This window comes from Anolis sagrei, chromosome 4 (genome assembly GCF_037176765.1).
Source record: "Anolis sagrei isolate rAnoSag1 chromosome 4, rAnoSag1.mat, whole genome shotgun sequence".
In the NCBI taxonomy this organism is placed as follows: Eukaryota; Metazoa; Chordata; class Lepidosauria; order Squamata; family Dactyloidae; genus Anolis; species Anolis sagrei.
The window spans coordinates 50,788,377-50,812,784 of NC_090024.1; the positions used below are offsets into that span (position 1 = coordinate 50,788,377).

The following is a 24,408-nucleotide window of genomic DNA, read 5'->3' on the forward strand; positions in this document are numbered from 1 at the left end:
GGTGCAGTGAACTGGATCTTTCCCCTTGTAATATAAGTCTTATAGATAGATAGATGCCTTTTCTGATTATTGAAATCTTCACCTACGGATACTGCCATACAAGATGCTTACATTTCTGAATTCAGAAAGTTTATTGTGTGAATTATAATGTACTTATGACAGATTAGTGTTTTTGATGTTACATATTCTAGTATTCATATTCTATTCTTTGCTAAAATATTTTTCACTTTTTATGCAAATCTATCTTTTTTTTTGTCTTAACAGAATTATTAAATCAAGCTAAAAATGGATATCCGGGGTGCTGTAGATGCTGCTGTGCCTACTAATATCATTGCTGCCAAAGCTGCTGAGGTCCGGGCTAACAAAGTTAATTGGCAGTCATATCTCCAGTAAGTGATGAAGGATGGTCACATATTTCCTTAAGAAGCGTAACCATAGACTTCCATACTAAGTATAATTTTAGACCTCTTGAGTGTCAGATTTTCATGCCATTATGAGACACAGGAAAATCTTGTGTCAGTGGAAACTGTTGGAAAAGTGTCTGCGCCAGTTCTTAAAATTTATGAGACATCTTAAAGATATTTTGCTTCAGTAGTATAAATAGCTATAACTACCACTTTCTAAAACTTTAACAAAATCTGTAAAAGTCTGGCAAAAAAATTCTCTGAATATTAATCCTTATAAGAATACCTCCTTTTTATTGTTTAATTCATGATTTATAAAAGCAGCTACATACTGTCAATGTTTTTGAGACTTAATGATTAGATACCTTTTTATATTTTGACTGACATGTCTCCATTGCTCCCCAATTATATCAACCTTGTCTGATACCAAGATATTCTCACTGTTTTCAAGACATAGGCCAATAAATGCAAAATATGAGAGCACTGCTGATAAATGCAAAATTGCAAGGAAGTAAAGTGTTCGCTATGTCCTATGAACAGAAGAACTTTATACTTCCTGCAAAGGAAATTGACAGTGAAAGAGTAAAATTTAATCACAAGCTATAGTAACACTGACTGATGGAAATAGAGCTTTTCAAAATTAGTATCTCTTTGGGAGACTTACAAAATCTCTAGTGAACAGCTGTTTTCTACTATAATATTGGAATTGCATGTTTAAAAAGGTGTTACAGTGGTCATCAGTAGTATGAACTTAAAAGTGTGCTACAGTGGCATTTGTATTCTAAGCTTTTGGAAAGGCAAACATTGCCCATTCTTGTCCTTATAACACAAGCACCCCTTAGTGGATACTTTATGTGCTGAAATTGCTTTCCAGCTTGGCTTATAGTTCAAGTAGAAATATTGCCTTGGATTAAAAAAATGGCTTTAAAACTTTTGGCTGTTACATGCTTTCATAATCTGCATGCTCAATGCCTCTAAGCCAGGAAGTATGTGGTCCCCAAGATGTTGATGAAATGGAACACTGATTATTCTCATTTTTGTTTATGTTGTCTTAGGGTTTTTGAGTCTTTCCGTCCAATAATATCTGGATGGCTGTCCAATTTCCACCTTGCTCTAAATGTAAAAGAAGGCAAAACTGTAATCTTGACATTGAAAATGAGCAAGGCTTTCGTCTTGGTTTGTTTTCCATAATAATGATACAGGTTGAATTCAGAATAGTTCTATTTACAAAGAGCTGAAACAATTAGGTAGATACATAACAGTTCTGAAGTTTGACCCTCCAGATATTTTTCTCTGGAATCATCACAGTTCCTAATAATTAGCCATGCCAAGGGGGGCTTGTAGGAGTGGTAGGCTAAAACATCTAGATGGTCAGAGTTTCCGTGCCACTATTGTAGAAGAAAGATATGAATCACTGAGTCAAACTTAATGCTCTAGAACAAGAGTTCTTAAACTTTTTCAGCTGCAGAGTCCTTTTTGAAGCAAAAGTTTCTCAAGGAACCCTGAGAAATGTTTATATTATATATTATATTTATAATATATATAGCAGGCAAAGTCACACTTTTTGACACATTGTGCTTTAAAATTTGACAGGCAGGCTGGGCCAAAGGCAGATGGACGGAGAGCATTTGTGTCAACTAACTGAAACAAGAATGAACAAATTCCTATGCACACTGCACGTTTCTTGTTTGTAGTGCAATAAAGGAAAAAAAGAACAACACAATATTTGAAATGAAGAGCAATTTTAACCAGCATAAAAGTCACAGTATTTCATTGGAAGACCCTAGGGGCCATCCACTCCAATCCCCTTCTGCCATGAAGTAAAAGCACAATCAAAGCACCCCAACCTGTTGGTCACCCAGCCTTTGTAATTATAGTAAAAGCAACAGGAGCAACCTCAGGGGCCATCCAATTCAACTCTCTTCTGCCATGTAGATAAAGCACCTTCAAAACACCCCTGACTGGTGGGAAGGAAAAAAGGTTTTGGAAGCAAGGAAGGTGAGGGGAAAAGGATCTGGGTGGCAAGGGAGACATGGGGGAAAGGCTTTTGAGGATGAGGGAGGCAGAGAAAAAAAGCTTTACAGGGCAAGGGGGGGGGGGGCGAGGAAAAGGCTTTTGGGGATGAGCAAGTCAGAGGTAAAAGACTTTTGGGGTGTGGGAGACAGGGAAAAAGGCTTTTGGGGGTAAGGGGGGGAGGAGAAAGGGGTTTTGGAGACGAGGGAGGCAGGGAAAAAGGCTTTGGGGGCGAAGGAGGTGGGGAAAATGGCTTTTCAGGGTAAGGGGGTGGAGAAAAGGCTTTTGGTGAGGAAGGTGAGGGAAAATGCTTTTGGGTTGAGCAAGGCGGGGAAAGGGAAGAAGCAGGAAAGAGAAGGGAAAGTTTAAAGGGGAAGGGGAAGGGAATCACTGTACCCCTCAGTATGCTTTGCAGAGCTCCAAGTGATCTATGGAGCATACTTTGAGAACCTTTCCTCTAGAAAGAAGCACTTGATCATCTGGGTAGAAATAAATATATCTTGATTGAAATGCACACAGCTACTGGCATCTGGACATGAAAAATCCTTCTTGTTTGGGAGGAAGCTGCAGGGGAGGACTTAAAGACCCATTAATGGATCAGGTTCAGAATAAGGAAAAGGAATTTGTTCCTTAATCTCTGTTTAAATAAGGGGAGAATGTGAGCAGCAAGGCTTGTCTGCCATTATCAAACCCTTGCTTGTCACCAACCTGGCAGTAATAATATTGGATGACTGTCCAACTGGGGCAGTATTAGAAGTCTTAGAAACATGAGCAGAACTTAGCAGTCATTTTAAGTGAAATGAGAATGTAGACTAGAATTCAGCTTGAAGCTGCTTGTGTATTCCAGATAGCAGGAAAGCTATTTTTTCAGGGCAGCTTGTCTACCATTACCAATCTCATTGAAAGATCCTGGACAGATTTCCAAAGAACCATAAGGATTTCTTCCCAATTCCATTGTTCTCTCTAAATCTTTTCACAGCCCCCCCCCCCCAATCCCCCGGAAACCTTGATGGATTAACTCTTCCAAATCTTCCATCCCTTGACCAATGGTTTACCTTTTCAGATAATAAGCTGGTTGTATAGACACTGACCCATGACAGAAGCATTTCCTTGAAATGACTGAGTTCTTTGCTCTTCCCATAATTTCTACATCGATCAAGTGTGCTCAGTTCTTTCCAATTTCTATCATCCTTTGTAAAGCCTACAAATGTTTAGTGTTGTTCCTTTACCTTGGAAGTGAATCTTCTTGAAAGAACAGCGTGTCAGCTTTGTCACTCCATGTGATGATAGGAGGATTCCTATATTCATAGATGGCTTTAGAAATAGTGTAGAACCCATTTGTTGATAGCATAACTTAGTGAGTTCTGAGACTCCTGAATGTACAATTAGCCCTCCACATTTGCAGGTTTATTTTCCCCTATAGAAATCTCTAGGTCATCTACTGTGGTCATCTACTGGCAGAAGCTGACCATAGAAACATGCTAGGTGACATAGAGTTTCCTTGGGTGTTCTCTCAGGTAAAATAGCAGGTTTTGAAAATCATGTTGTTTCCACTTTTTCAGGGATTCTGTATCCCTAAACTCTTGAAAATAGAAGGCCTATTGCATTTCCATGAGATATTGTAATGCCTTTTCTATGATCGTGCTTGATAGGGGAAAAAAAGTACTTAAAAAGGTGGGAGCAGGAGAAGGAGAGTTGAGAGATTCTTGAAATTTCCTCCACCGCATATAAGCTGTAAATTAAACCTTTGAGTTGCTCCCCCTTTGTCCTTGTTAGGCAGTATATGCCTGAGTACTTAAGGGGTATTATCTTTGTCTCCATTCTGGAGAAGCAGTTGTCATGGTAGCCATGCAGGTATTCAAGTGGTTTTTATAAGGGCATGTGAGATGTTAAAAGTAAAAGCTGCAAGCAATACTGAAGAGCCTGTTTTATCAGCGGCTCTATTAAAAGATTGATAAATAGTGTAATTTGTTGTTAGATGTCAAAATAGTTTGGCCTCTGTTTGCAGGTTTCAATTTTTTGTGGAAGACAATGAATACTTCCTTATCTGAAGTGGGAAACCTATAGGTGAAAGTAAGGTGAAGCATATACTTTAGTAGAAGTGAGATTTGCCTCCCCCCCCCAAAAAAAATGCTTTTCTGTAGAAGCGGAATATTGCCGGCTTTTCTTAGGTTTTTCTTGAACAACTTCAGATGCATAGACAAATTATACATTTCAAAAGTGAAAGATGGGTCTCCTCTGAAAGACACTTAAACATATTTTAAAGTTCACGTGTTCTTTATTTATTTCTTTGGTCAAATTTACAACTAGCAGTTTCCTCTATTCATTGTATCTTATGGTCATATGCACAAAGTGGTGGTTAATGCCTCCCTCCGGGAAGGCAATATTCCAGTGAGCTTACAAGCTGTGGTAAAACTGCTGTTGAAAAAGCCATCACTGGACCCCACTCAAGTCGTCAACTATCAGGTTGTTTCCAATCCTTCCTTTTTGGTCAGAGTGCTGGAACGTGTGGTGGCCTCACAACTCCATGTATTCTTGGAAGACATGAATTATCTGGATCCGGCACAGTCTGGCTTTAGGCTGGGACATGGTACTGAGACAGCCTTGGTTGCCTTAGTGGATGATCTTCGCCAGGAACTAGACAGGGCGAATGTGTCTCTGTTGGTTCTGCTGGGCCTCTCAGTGGCCTTTGATACCATTGACCACTGTATCCTTCTGGGACGCCTCGCGGGAATGGGCCTTGGCGGTACTGTTCTGCAGTGGCTCTGGTCCTTCCTTGAGGGTCACTCCCAGAAAATGTTTTTGGGAGACGCCTGTTCAACCCCACAACCATTGTCTTGTGAGGTTCCTCAGAGCTCAATACTGTCTCCCATGTTGTTTAACATCTACATGAAGCCACAGGGGGAGGTCATCTGGAATTTCGGGGTGTGGTGTCACCTATATGCAGATGACATCCAACTTTTTGAGCAGGCATTTGCAGACGCAGTGTAACAGATTAATTTAGACCCATGGAATGATTGGACGATGCAACGGAAAAATGATTTTAGTGATGAGACACTGAGGACTTTTTATGGTTTTTATTGTTCTACTGTTTTTATATGATCTGTATTATATTTTATCGTTTTTAGTTATATTTTATGTTATGGGGGGCATTGATCTCCATCTGTAAAGAGCCTCAGGTCACCTTCGGGCTGAGAGAAGCACTAGAATACGGATTGTTTTGTTTTTATTTCCAGAGGTCAGATGATTTCAGCAGAAGACTGTGAATTTATTCAAAAGTTTGAACAGAAAAGGACCCCAGAAGAGAAACAAGAATTAATACAACATGAAGGCAGTCAGGTAATTCTGTGTTTTATGGAACCGGAATTCCTTTCAATTTTCCCAGTGGTTTTTGTGATTTTTGTTGTTGTTCCTGAATGCTATAGAATTTTGCTGAGGTTACATCATTTGCCATGATATGCTGAAGAAATTTTCAGTTTTATTTAAATCTTTTCGTATTCATTCATGGGTTATAGCAGTGGTTCTCAACCTGTGGGTCCACAGGTGTTTTTTTTTTTAAATAAGTTTTTATTGAATTATCTACTAAATACAACGAAAGAGGGAGAACATTCAAAAGAAGATAGAACAGTGCGGAAGGAAGAAAAATTATAGAAACTATAATAGAAATAATTAAAAAAAAGGGTAAAAAAAATTAATAAAAATAAAAAGGGTTGACTTCCATCTCCTCATCAGGTGTTGTGTCTCCAAAAACCAAGTTATTCCCTTTACTTTAAAATAAAACTCTTAATTACTTTCTTCTTTCTCGTAATTGTCATAAAGTGTCCAATCTGTCCTCTTTATCGGATTTCCAGAATTTTTTTTCAACAAAAAAGTTAGTTCATCCATCTCTCTTATTTCTCTGATTTTTCCAAGCCATTCTTCCTTAGTAGGAATACTATTCTGTTTCCAAATTTTTGCTAGAGTAATTCTGGCTGCCGTCGTGATATAAGTAAAAAGTCTGTCCTCATTTTCTTGTAATTGTAAATCCAAGTCTGTAAAGCCTAACAGGTAATATTCTGGTTTCTTCTTAAAGGTTCTTTTTAGATTTTTTTGTAATTCTTCATGTACCATAGACCAATACTTCCCTATTTCTTTGCATGTCCACCACATATGGTAAAAAGTACCAATCTGTTGGCAGCCTTTCCAGCACTTATCAGAGGAGTTTTTATTCATTAAAGATAATTTCTTTGGAGTGGTATACCATCTGTGGAACATTTTTATCCAATTTTCTCTTAGGTCTGTTGCATATACATATTTCAACTTTTTGTTCCACATCAGATGCAGAGGTCCACAGGTGTTTTGACCTACAGCTCCCAGAAATCCCAGCCTGTTAGGATTTCTGGGAGTTGATGGCCAAAACATCTGGGGACCCACAGGTTGAGAACCATTGGGTTATAACAGTGGTTCTCAACCTGTGGGTCCCCAGATGTTTTGGCCTTCAACTCCCATAAATCCTAACAGCTGATAAACTGGCTGGGATTTCTGGGAGTTGTAGGCCAAAACACCTGGGGACCCACAGGTTGAGAACCACTGGGTTATAGGAATTCACTAGACACAACAATAGGCAACATTACAGTGTGGCCCCTTAAATAGGGACTTGACTTCTTTTTAACTTAAAAAGGAATAGCTGCAGTAAGTTTTACCTGGCTCTCTCAGTGAGTAGTGCAGCATTGTAAACTGGCTGCTCTAATTTTGGCATTAGAATCATAGAGTTGAAAGAAACCTTGTGGGCAATCCAGTCAGACCCCCTGCCAAGGAGCAGGAAACTCACATTCAAAGCCGCTCCGACAGATGGCCATCTAGCCTCTGTTTAAAAGCCTCCAAAGAAGGGGCCTCCACCACAATCTAAGGCAGAGAGTTCCATTACTGAACAGCTCTCGCAGTTAGGAAGTTTTTCCTAATGTTCAGATGGAATCTCCTTTCCTGTAGTTTGAAGCCATTGTTCCACGTCTTAGTCTCCAGGGCAGCAGAAAACAAGCTTGCTCCTTCCTCCCTATGAGTTCCCCTCACATATTTATACATGGCCATCTTGTCTCCTCTCATAGTTGTATGTGTGTCATGTGTATCATAAATAACAATTTAATGAAGCTGAAGGATTTCTAATTTCCCTGTAATAGCCATCAGCCCTAGCTGGCAGTTTCCGGAAGGGTCATTAGTTATCATCTCATTGTCTCCTCAATGTAGAAGGGAAAATATGAATATCCATTCAGATCAGTCATGCGTCTTAAAATAGAGTCCTTTACACCACCTCTTTCACTTCATTGATTTTTAATACTGAGGAGCATTTTGGAGGGCCCTCCAACTGATGACATAGGCAGGAGACAAGGTGGAACTGTCCCCTGTCCTCCCCTCTCTTCATTCTGGCCCAGAGCAACAGTTGGTGCTTTTTGGAAGAAACATAGTATATAGGAGATTGAAAACATTTTTGTTTACTTGTACATGGCTTACTTCATTTGGTTGTTTTATTTCACACATTGTTTTATTGCTTTTGGGTAAGTAGTTTGCTGAAAATTATTGAACTGTTTTTGTTTGTTTGTGTATGGTACAGGAATCTATTTGTATTTTTCCCATTATTTCTTCCTCTGCTACCAAAGTTTCTGTTGAAGAAGTAATGCTCGGGAACACATGTATTTCATTAACTGAGATATACCTGTATTTCAATTTATTGATTTTTTTTGTCCCTAGTGTGCTAAGACTTTCATAAACCTGATGACTCATATCTCCAAGGAACAGACAGTTCAATATATTCTAACTATGGTTGATGATATGCTACAGGTAAGTTAATTAACCTTTTTATGTTTAGTGTTCATTGATACATTACCTCAGTGTGGGTGTCATTCTGCTAGATTCGCCTTTTATACAAGGCTTTTTACTGAGTGGCTGTTCTTGATTTTGATGGTACTTGTGTACCCACTTGGCTGAAACAAACGGAGGCTGTGCAGCAATACCATGAAAAACAGACTCCCTGCTAAATCCTCTCTTTACTTTGTACTCTGGAGAAAGTACTTGAAGAATACTCACGCTGAATGTGTAACCGAATTTGATATGACTGAATTTTATAGAGTTTTCTTAGGCAAAGAATATAATGCTGGGATGGTTTTGACAGTTCTGTCCAATGAAATATAGCCTCCCTATGGGGAGATAAAGCAGGGCATAAATAAATATAATTTTTGAGAGTTCTTGAAGAACGGGAGAAGTACTGTTCTCCAAGCAGATTGGAGGAGGGCAATTGTGGATCCTGTTTTCAAGAAGAGAAAAAAGAATGGCCCAAACAATTACCGTACTGTCCATTCAGCCTCATGTTGATACCAGGCAAGATTCTAGAAAAGATTATTAAGGAAGTGGTCTGCAAACACTTAGAAATGAATACTGTCATCGCTAATAGTCAACATGGATTTATCAAAAACAAGTCATGCCAGACTAATCTGATCTCTTTTATGATAGAGTTACAAGCTGGGTAGATGCAGGGAATGCCGTGAATGTAGCATATCTGTATTTCAGTAAGGTCTTCAGCAAGGTCCCTCATGATTTTTTGGCAAACAAACTAGTCAAATGTGGTCTAGGCAAAACTGTGGCTCGGTGGATCTGAGTATTCAGATCAGCTCATAAGTAATTGCAGTATAATGCAGAGATGGAGACCAGAGTTTGGAAAAAAAGTTATTTTTGCATCGCAACTCCCACAATTGTCCTTGTTATCCTGGTAAAATGTAAGAAAAAAGGAACATGTTCAAGTTCTGGTTCATCTCGTTAGGTATCCTGTGTTATTAATTTACCAATAGAAAAGTATTTGCAAATTGGAGTGAAACAAGGTACACATATGAATAACAACAGACTATATGGAATAGAAAACAACTCAAATAAATTCATGCTGCTGATAAACTATACAGTTGTCCCTCCACATTCATGGAGAGTGGAGAACCTCCGCAAATGTAGAAGATCTGTGACTATCTATCAGACCATCTTGGGGGAAATGAAGATCAGGGGGGCAAAAAAGGACTAAACCTCCAAAGGGGTTTTCTCATTCTCTCTGCCCTTGTTTACTACTCTCTTTCACTATCTGCCTTTCTCTGACCCAGTTTTTTGGGTTGATTTTTTGACTAAAATGCACCGGGATTGTGGCGCAGCTGGCTGAGTGTCAGCTGCATTAAGATCACTCTGACCAAAAGGTCATGAGTTCGAAGCCAGCCCGGGCTGGAGTGGGCGTCCAGCCATTTGTGTAGCCCATTGTCGACCTTTGCAACCCGAAAGACAGTTGCATCTGTCAAGTAGGAAAATAAGGTACCACCTTGTGTGGGAGGCTAAATTTAACTAATTTATGAGGCCATAAAGAAAAAAGACTCCGGGGAATGTGGAATGCGGAAGAACTTCATCGGTGTCGCTGATGGACGATGAAAAGCAGCAGCTCCCCTGGCGGCCAGAAAAAAGCTAAATAGCCTCGGTGTATTTGTGTGTTAAACGTTGTTTGTCAAACTGGCATTGAATGTTTGCCATATATGTGTTGACTGTAATCCGCCCTGAGTCCCCTGTGGGGTGAGAAGGGCGGAATATAAGAACTGTAAATAAATAAATAAATAAATAAATAAATAAATAAATAAATAAAATTTCTATACTTATACATGAGTATATAGGATATAGAAGGTCTTATGTTCATCATGGCCATGTTTCCTATTTTGTTCAGATTAACACTTTTCTTCAACATGTTTGCAGTACATCCAGTTTTGTTTCTGCTCATATCTATTACAGGAGAATCACCAGCGTGTCAGTATTTTCTTTGACCTTGCAAGGCGGGGCAAGAACACTGCATGGTCCTATTTCCTTCCCATGTTGAATCGACAGGATCTTTTCACTGTACATATGGTAAGGTGAACTAAACAAAACTATTGGACTTGAAAGGGGACTGCAGATATGTGAAATTGTTTATGTTACCAAATTTAAAAACCTCACTGCCAGTGTTAGACATTTTTGGCCTGTAGTCCTTCAGCTGTGCAGACATGGCACTGCAACACTTACTGTAATTTATTAGAACTAGCATATGAAATGTTCTGTGAACTCTTCTTCAGCTTAAGAGTTGAGGAACCATCTAAAAAGCGTGGAAAATGAGATATTGGTAACTGTTGGGGATAGAAGAGGAATTCCAAAAATCATTTCCAACTAATTTTTATCTTTCTGTCCTTGGTTAGGCACATATGAAAACTTAATTTCTTTATTTTCTTTTAGGCAGCAAGAATTATTGCCAAACTAGCAGCCTGGGGAAGAGAACTGATGGAAGGAAGTGATTTAAATTATTATTTTAACTGGATTAAAACCCAGCTTAGTTCACAGGTATAGTCATCTGATGTTTTCTTATTCTGTCTTTTCATATGCAAAATTATGCCTTCTCATATGAACTTGAAGTTTTTAGCTTCTTAGAGGAAAGTTTTCTCTTAGTCCCATCACTGTCATAGGCACATTTGGTGAGGACAGAAAAAAGGCCTTTCTGATGTGCAGCTCCTCTCACCAGAAGTGAGATTGGCCTTGCCACTCCATTTTTTTTGTAGGCAAGCAGTTTTTCCATTTCGATAGACCTTTGGACAGCAATTGGTTGTTGTGAAAATGTTTTTGTTCTTGGTGCTTTTGGGTGAGGCTGTACTTTTCTCATTTGTTACGATTCAATGTTTTTAGTAGGACAGCTTAATTGTTGTTTTGTACTGTAATATTTGATTTTTAGCTTGATGCTGTTTTAATCTATTGTGTAAGTAACCTTGGATCCTGCTTTGGTAGAAAAAAAATAAAGTAAGTAAATCTAGTATTTCTTACTGTGAATCTTTTTTTTTTTTAACACTAGAAACTACGCAGTTCTGGAAGTGCTAATGATCCTGGAACTGATGTAAGTATGCCCATAATGTCATAGTTTTTCTGTGGAATTGTGGTTTAAATCCAGGGAAAGCAAGGGAAGTCAATAAAGCAAGTTAGTAATGATTTAGATCCCATAAATTACATAACAAAAGCTCAATGTAATTTGGGGGATTTGGCGCTTAAAGTTAGTGATATGTTAGTATATTCTCAGCTTTGAACAGTAGAGCCTTAACTCTCAACTTTTTGAAGAGTTTGGAGTCTTTCCTTGGGTTATATCTGGGACATTAGTTTTATCTGCCTACAAGCTCTGGGACATTTGTGGCAGTGTGGACAAACTCAATAGAGCTTTGGGACCACATTTCCATTCTGGGGACTGTCTGGGCTTGCTCCATCCACTCCACGCATCGAAGGTATCTGAACTACCAGATTTATTTTTTAAATGAAATGGAAAGAACACATGTGTAAGTAATTTGAGGGCCATATCTACATTTGAGGGAAAACAGGCATTTTTAGAACGTGTTTTACTGCAGAGGAGAATGCTATGTCCAGTTAAAAAAAGATGAATCACCATTTCTAGAGGCATCTGACCCTTTGCCTGAAAAATTGTAGATCAGGGCTGGAAGGAGGAGTATCTGTACTTTTTTTTACCCCTGATTGATAACACTATTAGTACTAACTGTAAGCAGAAATACTGAGTAGCATTTCCGCTTTAGCTATTCTGGAACCAGTAGTTGTTGCTGTGAATCTCAAAGATATAGGAGACAAGGAAGAAGAAACAGATAATTGTTTCAGACAAAAAACAGAATTATTATTATTATTATTATTATTATTATTATTATTATTATTATTAAACTTTATTTGTACCCCGCTAGCATCTCCCGAAGGACACGATTCGGCTTACAAAGGCCAAGGCCTCAACACAACAACAGCAAAACAATAACAATACAATTCAAAGCAAATTAAAACATAAGCAGCAATTAAAACATAGACAATAACAAAACATTACATGAAACGCAATAAAAACCAGGGCCGGGCCAGTGATGGGTACAGGTTAAAAAGTGCTGGGTGTGGCAAGTGGTATGTTGGATTTCTGGGCAAGTGCAATGTGCAGAGAGTCTTAAACTCTAATAAACTGCTTCTGGGACATAGTGCTGGAGGTTATCCTATTCCGAAAGGCACATCGGAATAGCCAGGTCTTCAGGTTCTTCCTAAAGACTGCCAACGTGGCTGCTAGTCTAATGTCTTTGGGGAGGGTGTTCCAAAGTTGGGGGGCAACCACAGAGAAGGCCCTGTCCCTTGTCCCCACCAAACGCGCCTGCGACGCAGGTGGGATCGTGAGCAGAGCCTCTCCGGATGAACGAAGGGAGCGCGTGGGTTCATAAATGGAGATGCGGTCACGCAGGTAGGCAGAAGCCATAATATGATGAGGAATCTATGCTGTATTTTAAGAAATTGAGTGTGCACAATATGGTACATGTTCCTAGTCAGTGGTGAGTAGCATCTGCATATCTGGACTGAGAACTATAAGAGTGTTAAGTGTGAAGTGTGTCAAGATTTGCAGCATAACATTTTTGTGGAAATGGAGCAGGGGTTTGAAAGTATTCCTGCTGGAAGTGTGTGACATTTCAGAAAATTTACTGCTCTATTGCAGGGGTCCTACCGTAGAACCTTTTATATTGTAATTAAATTTGATGTTAGCATATCATCTGTGGCCCCCAAGTTTGTGAGTTAGCTCAAAGCTAATTGTGGTTTAAATCCAGGGAAAATTTTCTGAAAATTAAATCCTTCAGTACATGTTTACTTGCTTATTCGTTTTAGAAATAAATTTGTCCATTTAATGGCAAAATAATCATTCAGTTGGTGGATCTTGGTAATTTCGTAGTACTCTTACATATGCATCTGCTTAATAATAATATGGCATATACGGTCTGTTTTACATGCAGTTGTTATTGATTAACAAGTTCACACACAACCCCTGTACTTAGTGTGGGCAGTTATAAGTATGTTTATTCATAAGTCCCTTTCAGTTCAATGAAAGTCAATAAGTAGGCCAAGAATTACTAATTTTTTGTGCTTTACAATGAAAGGCTTCATTTTTGCACTGTCAGAATAGAGTCGGAACTATTTATTCAGGGTAAACTGTGAATTGTGCATTGCTTTATATAATTGGGATATAAACTTTTGGTTCTTGTGCTTCTCTAACAGATTGTGCATGAGCTGACTTTAAAGAGAGGCCATTTTTTCCCAAGGAAGGCTGAAAGTTGCATGATTTTTTAAAAAAAGATTTCATACTGCTTTATGTACTGTACATGTTGCTGTAAATGTCAAAAAGTAGAAGCTGTGGGATAGCTCTAGGGATAGTTAGCAGTTATGCTCAAACATTAAAAACATGACATAAAATAAATATGGAGATTGGCTACTGCTTGTACAGCTTGTCAACTATTTGTCATTGTCAGCATTCACAAATGACTCTCAATACCTGTGGGCATTTTCCAGAGACAGGTGGCAATCCGAAATCCCACAGTTCTGACATTTCGATCTATCTATACAATAAAATCTCCTGACACAATGCCTATCAAATTGCAATGAAGTAGGTGAGCTGTGTAAACAGTTATAAGATGCTTTTTTATGAAGAATTGAACTTTTACATTCTTTTTTGATCGATTGAGTTGGTAGGTTTACATTGTCTCTTTCCACCTTTATGTATAGTCAGCCCTCCACATTTGCAAATTTGGCATTTGCAGATTTGAATATTCTTGAATTTGCTGCACCCTTTTTGAAAATTCCTGTACACATTAATGTATACACATTCATGTGACACCCTTGGGATTCCTTTGGGGGGGGGGGCACTAATGATCGCCATAGCTGTTGCTAACCATCGAGGCTGCTGTGTCAATATGAATACCCCAGACTGGAACACTGCTATTCGAACACCGCTGCTGTCCTGTCAACCACCACCTCTGGAAACCGGCTGCTGTATAGAAGGCAATTGGTGGACCATTGTTGCACTTCTGCTTTCCCTCGGTCTTCTGGGGAAGTGGAACAGCAGCAATATCCCTGGAAAACTACTTTCTGAACCTCACTGATACAGGTTTAGGACTTCTCCTGACCTTAGAACAACTTTAGAGGTTCTGAATTTGGGAGGCATTATTCCGGGAAATTGAGTAGCTCTGCTTTGCTTCAATTTTGGGGAGGCAATGCAACTTCTGTTTTCTTTGCAGAGCAGTGCAGCCACTGTCACCCTTTGAGACTGCTTCCTGATCTTTGATGTTCCAAGTTCAGGAGACGGTTTGTTAGGGAGATTGAGGCTGCTTTGCTTTGCCCTGCAATTTTGAGTGTCACAAAGGTGCAATTACTGCCATCCAACCCCGTATCATTTATTTTACCCTTCATAAGTCATTATCTTGTTGACACTGGGAAATGCATTGTAATGCATTCTGATGTCCACTTCTCCAGAATGCACACTAAGTTATCATGGAGTAAATGAGGTGATTCTAAAAAGTAGGAAGCATAAGTTTCTTCAGGCCTCTGGTAGTGTTCCTCTGACAAAGTAGGCTCATGCTGAAATTAAATGCTAAACAATAAAGGCTTTACTTTCAAGGATTTTCTTTAAATATAAGCATCACTAAATGCAGTATGAATAATAATTATTTGTTGTTGTCGTCGTGTGGCTTCAGGTTGTTTCATTAACCTTATGATGGAGTTTTCTTGGCAAGATTTATTCAGATGGAGTTTGCCTTTGATTTTGTGAGGCTGAGAGGGTTTAAGTTGCCCAGGGTTGCCCTGTGGGTTGCCATGTCTGAGCACAAATGTGAACCCTGGTGTCCAGAGACATAGTCTAACACTCATCCTCAGTCACTATTCTATACCAGTAGCCTTAAATCTGCCTCGTTCTCCTTCCTGTCCTCCTTAGAATTGGCAACACCAATTGCTTTTTCCTTTTTCCCAATTTTTTACTAGCTCCCTCTTTCGCAACATTCTAAGAATTTTGAGAGACTGGACAGAGAAGGTTAGAGGACATTAGTGTTGAAAATGTAGTTAATCTGTTGTAAATGATCTTGGACATACTGGTGGGTTGAGGAGTGATAGATAAGTGCTGTGAACAATTGAATCCTCCACGCCCAGCAATTCAGATCAGAAATACTCTTCAGCCTTTTAAGAAAGAGATATTTCAACCATGAATTGCAGAGTGAGCTACAGCCTGTCCTCCTGTGTAAATAGGTTGAAATGCTCTAACTCAGTATCCTAACTAGTGTTCTCATGGCAGAACAAATGCTGATATTTTATGTCATTTTATGCCTTGTTATATGTCATACATGTATTTTGGCATTTCAGAGACTTCTTTGAAAAGAAGTGCAGTCCTATAATGGCCTTGAGGTTGACACGTTTTTGTTTGCTTATAAGAATACATACACATGTTGCAGCAATAGCGCAGAAAAACTCAACTGGTTGCAGTCATGGTCAGATAATCACAGACAAAACATTTTAATAGTGCCCAAAACACAAAACATGGTAGCAAATAAACAAGGTATATGGATTTTTAAATATAACTCAATTGAAAAATATGAAGGCACTAGGGGACTCCAAAAATAACTTGTTTACTGTATTTCTACCTAATGTTCAGAAGGACTTCAGTGAGTTCTGTAAACAACCCTGTTGTTTACTCTGCTTTAAGCGGTGCTTCTCAAAATGTTTCAGCTGTTCATCCTGTGGACCATGAGTACGAGAATATTTGCATTTCTAATAACATGGTTTTAAATGTTCCTGTGTTTCCTAAGTCCTTTTGCTAGGCTCAAGTGCTGTGTTAGCCTTTGAGAGAGGACAGTTCTCCAGATTATGTCCAACCAGCAGGAAATACACCTAGTGATGTATCAAGTTTGGCAGCACCTAACAAATAGTTAAGTGAAGTAACTTAGTGAAGTAAAATCCCATTCTCATTTACAAAAAGGGATAGTGTAGTATTTTTTTATTATTATTGTGTGCCTTCAAGTCATTTCCAACATACACTGACCAAAGGTGGGCTTACGTGGAGTTTCCTGGGGACAAGAGTGTGGGTATTTTACATAAAATCATTCAGTGGGCTTTCATAGTTAAGTAGGGAATTGAGCCCTGCTAAAACCATTGCTTCATATTATTGTTTATATGGCAGCATGTGATAATTCTTCAAATTTGAGGTAGGCATATTTTATGATACAGTTGGAACCTTAAATGATCTGTAATTTCCATAGTTGGTTGGATTTAACCTTGGAATAGAGAAAATACATTTTGTTCTGATATATTGTTTCTGAAATCAAAGTGTTGTCTGCATTCTATTGTTGTTTTGGCTCTTTGTTGGTGATTCATTTCACCTGTTCATGTTTCCATTAGTACAGAGTATTCTTGGAAAAATGTTGTTCCACAAGAAATTTTGAAAGGTTTGGCCTTGACTTGTTCATTGACCATCTGGTGTATTTTTTCCCAATAAGTGTCTGATAGATTTACCCGAGGAAGGAGAGGACTATAGAGAATAAAAAAGTATATTGTTAATGACATTGGAGAAACAGTTGAAGGGTTTCTTCTATTGTATACTAGTACCCACTACCTGCTCAAGCGAAAGTATTAATGAGTTAAACAACTGATGACTTAATTTAATCATTCACTGAACTATATTATGGTCCAACCAGCACTCTTTTTTTTTGGATTGGAGTTTGGATCTAGCCTTGCAATAACTGCAGGTATTGGTTGTCTTTCTTGTAATGAAAAATCTATAGATAAGTGGAGACTTCCTAATTGCCAAAGGTTTTTAAAAAGTTTTTTTAATTAGTATAATTTTTTTCATATAGAGTTCACAGTATGTCCAGTGCGTTGCTGGATGCTTGCAGTTGATGCTCCGAGTAAATGAATACCGTTTTGCATGGGTAGAATCGGATGGAGTAAACTGGTGAGTATTTGTTAGAAACAAAAGGCAAACTTTATAAACTTTATATATTTTCTTGGTGATCCTCTACTGTGTTATATAGACTAAAAGTGAAAGCTCATTCCTTTGCTTGAAATTGTGAAAAAAATGGAACTAAAAATGTGTGGGTTTTTAAAGGGGGGATTGTTGTGAAATTACTCATCTGCCCTGTAGGGGTGCCATCATAGTTATTTTGAAGTCAAATTGCTGGCATTCTCCCACCTCCATCTCCCCAAAGGGTCTTGGGGTGGCTTACATGGGGCCAAGCCTAATTATACAGTTAAAAACATAGTATATAAAATATAACAATATAAAACAGCATAAAACAACATTATAACAATAACTAAACAGGCATCATAAGCAACAGCCAAAGACATACTTCAAGTCTCGTTGTGGGAGGGTGAGCTAGAGTGCAAACAGGTTAGAAATCAATAAGATGCACAACGACCAATATCTCATCAAGACTTGTATTTTATCTGCTGTAGTCCTTACTACATGGTTATTTATTGGACAAAGGAGAGCAGAGCAGGGGTTGTTATTAGATAAGTGTCTTTTAGCCAGATTTAAAATGCTGGCAAGGTGAATCATGATGTGGGTGACAGCAGGGCTGTATTTTAGTGTTGTCTTAAGAACAATTTTCCTGGGAAGGAATTTTAGCATATTTTTTATAACCAGAAGCTTGCAATTCTCTGAAATATTAACAAGCATGTGGATAGGAATGACAGAGCAGATGTAATATTTTGAGGCTTATATAGTGTAACAAAATCTGACACCAAAGGTCTCCTGAATAAATTTACAAGCTACATAATACCACTTCTTCTTAGCCTGGTCAACTAGAAATATACAATAATCAATTGATTGTGTGACAGAATTACAGTATTGCCAGTTTGGATTCCTTTTACACTAGACTTTAGCATGTTGGGGGGGGGGGGGGAGAGTAGTAAGTCTACAAAAAAGCAACCAAAACAATCAACAGCCTGAAACATCTCCCTTAAAGACTAAAATGTTTGGGCTTTTTAAGTATTTTTTTTTTTTTAAAAAGTGCCATAAAAAACATTAGCAGCAAATAGAGGCAGTTTCTGTGTTCTGAAGATATGTAGTTACTAGTATACCACTATCTGTCAAAAGATCTTTCTTTTTGTAATTTATCATAGAAACAAATTCTTTTAAAAATGAGAAATTTCAGTAAAATGCTATTATAGTGGAAGACCAACATGAGAATTGTAAATGGCTCTTTCAACTTGTGAAGTTTTATTCCTGCATGCTGTGAATGGGAATTGGATGTCGGTGAATTGATTATACTTTGATATTCTCCTCAAAACTCTACTGTGATATGTCAGCAACTCAGAAGACTATTTGTCATACTTTCATGCACTATTCCAGTTTCTTGAAACCAACTGAGTTTACTGGCTTCCAAATACAGAACAAACTGTTGCCAGCAGCAAGGAATTGAGCTCTTGTGGTATATTGTATTCTGAAAACTCAGAAAGATTGATAGCAGTGCCAGCATTACACTATTACCTTCCCTGAGCTCTTATGAGAAAAAGTGAAATATAAATATAATAACAACAGCATCTAATGTTTCACTGGCTGAGATTAACTGAAAACATTTCCAGAAATGTTTTCTGTGCTTGCATTTCCATTATGTATGACTCAGATGATCCACAAACTTTACAGAACTTACAAAAATAAAGGAAAATGTTTTATTTATGTGACAGTCTGTTCATAGTTAATAGTTTGGATGTGTAGAGATCAATGGGCCGTCCTTCTGAGTCAATATGCACTGTGCAGCCATGTTATGACTTTTCTGCTCACTGCGAGTAAATGTTACAGTTCTGATTAATCTTCCCAATGTTGGACTAAGCCTTGAGTGTCACATAGAAACCTGGGAATTATTTTAGAAATTTTACGTCTTTAAACACTGTGTTAAGGTCAGTTTAGCAAAACCATGGCATCTTATGGGCTGTCATTCTGTTCAAAGTCTGAAAGCTCCAGACTTTCTGAATAATGGTCTGTTGTCTTTGTTTATTGCTCATCTGCTTCCACGTAATGGACTGTGCATTCAAAAATCCTTTCTTTTACAAATGCAACATGTCTGATATGAACACATTCTGAGTAAATGGGTACTTGGAACTGAGTGTTTCCAAATGGCTGCCAAAATGTGTGGCATTTTAGTTTTAGATTTCTTTCTTCATTTTGATAGTAGGCGTTTCAAAAGATTACAGACACTTTAGATCACAAATGGTGGGTGTTTGGCTTCTCTTTAATGGTCTATTCTATTTTCCTTTCTTCCCTTCCAGTATTATGGGAGTACTGAGTAACAAATGTGGCTTCCAGCTTCAGTATCAGATGATTTTCTCTGTCTGGCTGTTGGCATTTAGTCCTCAGATGTGTGAGCATCTGCGGCGTTATAACATTGTTCCAGTCCTGTCTGACATCCTTCAGGAATCTGTAAAAGAGAAAGTAACCAGGATTATTCTGGCAGCTTTCCGGGTAAGTGATGTAAATAATCTAGAATGAAGGCCAATGTTGCTGTAAGTCTAGATGCCAATCTTTATGCAAATTCTGGAACATAGTTTGGATTTGTGTAGCTGTTTGCTTTTTCAGTAATAGCTACCATAGAAGGATGGTTGATGAGCTCCATTGGGAGCAGTGTCACACAGAGAAGCAGCCCTGATGTGAAGCAGAGTGTGACTATAATATTAACTTGTATATAATGGGTACTGTTATGTTTAAACAACCAATCAGAGAAGGCAAGGGGAGAGTACTGTGAGTTGAGCATTTCAGATAAATCTTTAATAAAGCGGTTCTCAACCTGTGGGCACCCAGATGTTTTGGCCTTCAACTCCCAGAAATCCTAACAGCTGGTAAACTGTCTGGGATTTCTGGGTATTGTAGGCCCAAACTCCTGGGTACCCACAGCTTGAGATCAAAGCTTTAATGAGTTGAGTGTCTGTTGCTGTTTTTTCGACTGCCAGAAGGTGATTGTCAGGCCAGTTCTAAAGCTAGATATTTATCTAAATAAATAATTCCAGATTCAACCACTCTGGGAGAGGAGAGGATTAGCAATCCTCTGTGAAAAGTGACCAGCTAAAGCAAGGACTAAGAGTGTTGAGTTCACTAGGATGCATAAAAGGTGGTGTTTCCAGTGAAATTCAAGATGTGAAGACCCAAGGAGAAGACAGCAGCTGAAGACATAGAACCGTAGAGTTGGAAGAAACTACAGGCTGTGGGACTAGAGCTGAAATTGCTGGAGAATAAAAGGGCTGAGAAGAATCTGCAGCAAAAAGACAGTGAAGAAGACTCAGTTTTCAGTAGTTTGCAAGATACCCAAGAGTTTGACAGTGAGAGAACAGCTGGGTTCACTGCTTCAGCTGCTGGATGTGAGTGAAGACTTCATGATAAGAACTCAGCTATGAAATGCCAGACAAGTACATACTATCTGTCATTTAATTGAGGTAAAGTCTGGGAAGAGTCCTGGCTAATACTGCAGTATGGAACCTTAGCTTAGGTATAATTCTAAGCAACATTTTTTAATTTAAAAAAAACAGTATTTGGGAGTATTAGTGTTTTAGAATATTAAGAATATAGGCAATCATAGATAAGGATATATGGAAATACTTTCAAATAAATGTTTTTGACCTTGTGCCTGCTCCATTTTATCCTGCACCTAGGTACACCTACCAAACCCATGCATTTTGGTAGAGAGATTTGTAACGTTTTAATGGCAATGATAGTGATCCAATCAGAAAGACTTGAACTCTTCAATTTCTGCTGTAATCATGATTTCCCCCTCAACAATTGTTTAAAGGTTTCCTATTCCAGTTCTGGTTGGAGTTGCTCCTGTTCTACATTGACTTGGGATGAATCAGCTATTCATATGACATCACATGATCAATGCCATGCTTATTTGATCCTTGTTCTGCTGGACTTTAAGAAATCCCACCTATTTTTACTTTAATATTCTTGGTCAGAATATTGTCAGACAGTAATGACCTTTATCAGAAGAGATGGGAAACAATTTTTTTGGTGCTTGAAATAGTAGTTAGCTCATGCTGGAGATAATATAGGAAAGGAGGTTTCAGCTGAGTAAACTGTACCATCCTGCCTGTGTATTCCTCCTCCTGTTCATGCAGCTTTCTTGAGCATGGAGGGAGCTTAGGCCAGGTGGTCATCTCAGAGTTATGCAGCTCTTGTAACTTCCACGTTCAAACCTTAATTTAAAAAAGTTAATTGCTACCACTCTTACTCATACCATAATTAAATTTTATATATTTAACCTACATTTAATTCCTTTTTTGGCATTACAGCTTTCTTAAAGCCATACGTTTCTAGCAGCTTTGTTAGATTATTTCTAGAAGAATATTCAACATTAGGATATCTCAACAATGAAACTCAACAGTGACAGACTGAGTCAGTGGATTGAAGCTATATACTTTGTAGAGAATGCTGTAATTTTTTTTTAAACTGACTGTAGTTGGGGTCCTTTATTCTTTACTTTCCAGAACTTTTTAGAGAAGTCTACTGAAAGGGAAACCCGCCAGGAATATGCTCTTGCCATGATCCAGTGCAAAGTTCTAAAGCAGCTAGAGAACTTGGAACAACAAAAATATGATGATGAAGACATAAGTGAGGATATCAAGTTCCTGTTAGAAAAACTTGGCGAGAGTGTCCAGGATCTCAGGTGAATATTATTTTAGGGGAAAAAATGTTCAAAGCAGTCTTTAGTGTGGAAAGGTATGCTAACCATATGTCAAGATGAAATAAAATCCTAATTATTTCACAGATAGCTATATTAATCATACTTTCAGATGCTGCAGATTTTGAACTGTTTGAAAGAAATAATAATGAAAATCTCTAGAATCAAAAAGTCTTTTAAAAATAATGGTAATATTAGATGACTACATTCTTTGTACCACTGGCAGTTCCCTCTTATAATCCATGAAAGGAACACAGATTGATAGCTGTCAGTTTTAACCATCACAAATAGACTCTGCTTAGACGTCTATATGGGGGATGCCCTGTTCTATTATGTAATTACTCAATAATGTTTTATTCACACAAAGCAATGCATCATTGCTGTAAGAACTGGAATTTGGCAGGCATTTAAAAATAGCACAAGTTTCTCAATTTGGACATGCACCTAACCTAAAATAAGTTCCTATAGGATGGTAAGACAAGATCACAGTGTACTCTTTTTCTAAAGCTGGCACCAAGACCTAGGAAGGCAAGCATCTTTCCTAGGGCTCAAGCACATAACAGAATAAGAGAGTTTTATAGTGGTCTCCCTATAGAACGTGCTAAACTGAATCTCACTTTCCTGGGACAACAGTCCTACTTTTAAAAATGGCTACCTATCAAGGTAAGACAAAAAGCTGTTCATTTTTCACCATCTTGCTCCTCCCTCCTCCCTTCTCAGTGATATATTTTACAATAAACTAAGATGACCAGTTTAGGACAAGACTGTAATTAATGAAGTTGATACCAATAGAAGAGGTGCCTACTAATCTTGTGCATTTGTATAGAATCACTATCTGTTTCTGTTGTTTCACTCATAAGGCCCAGTTTTTGAGTGCCTCTCCCAAAAACAGGCGCCTTTCCGAATGAGCTTTTTTATCCCAGGTCTGAAAAAAAATGAATATTTTCATCCCATTGGCAGCAATGGGTGGGCTTCCCATGCTCTCCTTCCCCTCAGTTTTAGTCACTGGCACTCGTTGCAGACCCAAGGCACCTGTGCCTGCCAGGGCCTGCAGCTGAGTGGCGAAAATCAGGAGACCAAATGGTTACCATTCCCACTTTCCTTTTGTTTCACTGATATTTCCGTACTAGAGGGGTGTGTACCATTTTGTTACATCCGAATGAAACAAATAATACAAAAACACGAATTAAATGGCTGAAATGGTTACCAGACTCATGACTAGTGCCTACAGATCTGCAAGTGCTGATAGATATTGTTATTCCTGAATGTAGGGCCTTGTCCATAGTGTACTCCTTCTGGTTGTATGGTCCTAATTCCTCAGACACATTTTTACTGCTGTCAAAACAAACCTTTGTGATCTCCTCCTGTGATTTTATCTGGCTGAATCATGCTGATGACAGACCCCACATTTAGGGACAGAAACATTACATTCATAGGTCATCAAGGTTTGATAGGAACTAGAGTCCATTAGTATATGGAAAGCTATATGAAGCCCAATCTTGATTAAGGTGTTTCCATTTCCTGTTGGGAAGGATAAGTACATTTTGTGCTACAGATTTACTTTCTGAGATTCTGGGATTTAATAGAATGTCTGTCCTGACATCCACCTTGTCCAGGGATATAAAATCTGGTAAGTATTATAGATAGGCAGACTGGTGTTATTTATTCCCTAAAAGGAAGCTTTGCCTTTTAAAAAACGGAAACAGGTGGTGCCAACCCGGTCAGAACATATATGAAACTTAGAGTAGTTATTGCAATAATAATAATAAAGTCTGTTAGTGAATTTAGGATGTTAACATATTTACCGTATATATGCTCATAATCATGATTGTAAGTGGCACCTGTTGTTTTTGCAGTAAGCTTTATAAAGCTTCTTAACTGTAGCAAAAGCTTTAAAAGGATTATTTCTCCCACTTAAATGTACAAATCTAAATATCACCTTGCTGTTTGCATTAGTCATACCATACATTGTTTTTGAACTCCAGATATGTTCTTCAATCTCATCGTCTGCTTATTCTGCAGTTCATTTGATGAGTACAGTTCTGAGCTTAAATCAGGAAGGCTAGAATGGAGTCCTGTTCACAAATCTGAGAAATTCTGGCGAGAAAATGCTGTAAGGTTAAATGAGAAGAATTATGAACTGTTGAAGTAAGTTGTTCTCATTCCCTTCCCCTCTAATTTTGTAACTGCCAATTGTAAAGATTCTGTTGCTTAGAATAGCCAAAGTTCAGTTTAAAATATGTACACAAGGTAAAGGAACAGTATTTTCATTTTATTACAGAAATACTTAAATACAATATGGGATCTAAACAAAAAATCTCAAGCTATTTAGATCTGCCTGTTGGAACATTTGATGTCTTCCAGTGAAAATGTATTGTGTTCTGTATCACTGATTCCTTTGAACTGATCACTTTCAGAATGAGACCAAGTAAATGCTGGACTACAGCCTCTATTGTATATAGGCACAGGGAATGCTAATTGGG

General features: G+C 38.2%; 1 protein-coding gene across 1 annotated transcript in view; it reads left to right on the forward strand.

The window, feature by feature from the left end:
• The window catches only part of ATP6V1H (ATPase H+ transporting V1 subunit H), a 42,065-nt gene that overhangs the window by 4,476 nt on the left and 13,181 nt on the right, over positions 1–24,408 (forward strand). The window contains exons 2-11 of the mRNA XM_060775303.2: positions 265–389; positions 5,654–5,756; positions 8,142–8,231; positions 10,200–10,313; positions 10,674–10,778; positions 11,281–11,322; positions 17,114–17,211; positions 19,527–19,719; positions 21,732–21,910; positions 23,948–24,073. Of these exons, the coding sequence (XP_060631286.1) occupies positions 286–389; positions 5,654–5,756; positions 8,142–8,231; positions 10,200–10,313; positions 10,674–10,778; positions 11,281–11,322; positions 17,114–17,211; positions 19,527–19,719; positions 21,732–21,910; positions 23,948–24,073 (1,154 nt within the window). The 5' untranslated portion in view covers positions 265–285. The remainder of the gene's footprint in view (positions 1–264; positions 390–5,653; positions 5,757–8,141; positions 8,232–10,199; positions 10,314–10,673; positions 10,779–11,280; positions 11,323–17,113; positions 17,212–19,526; positions 19,720–21,731; positions 21,911–23,947; positions 24,074–24,408) is intronic.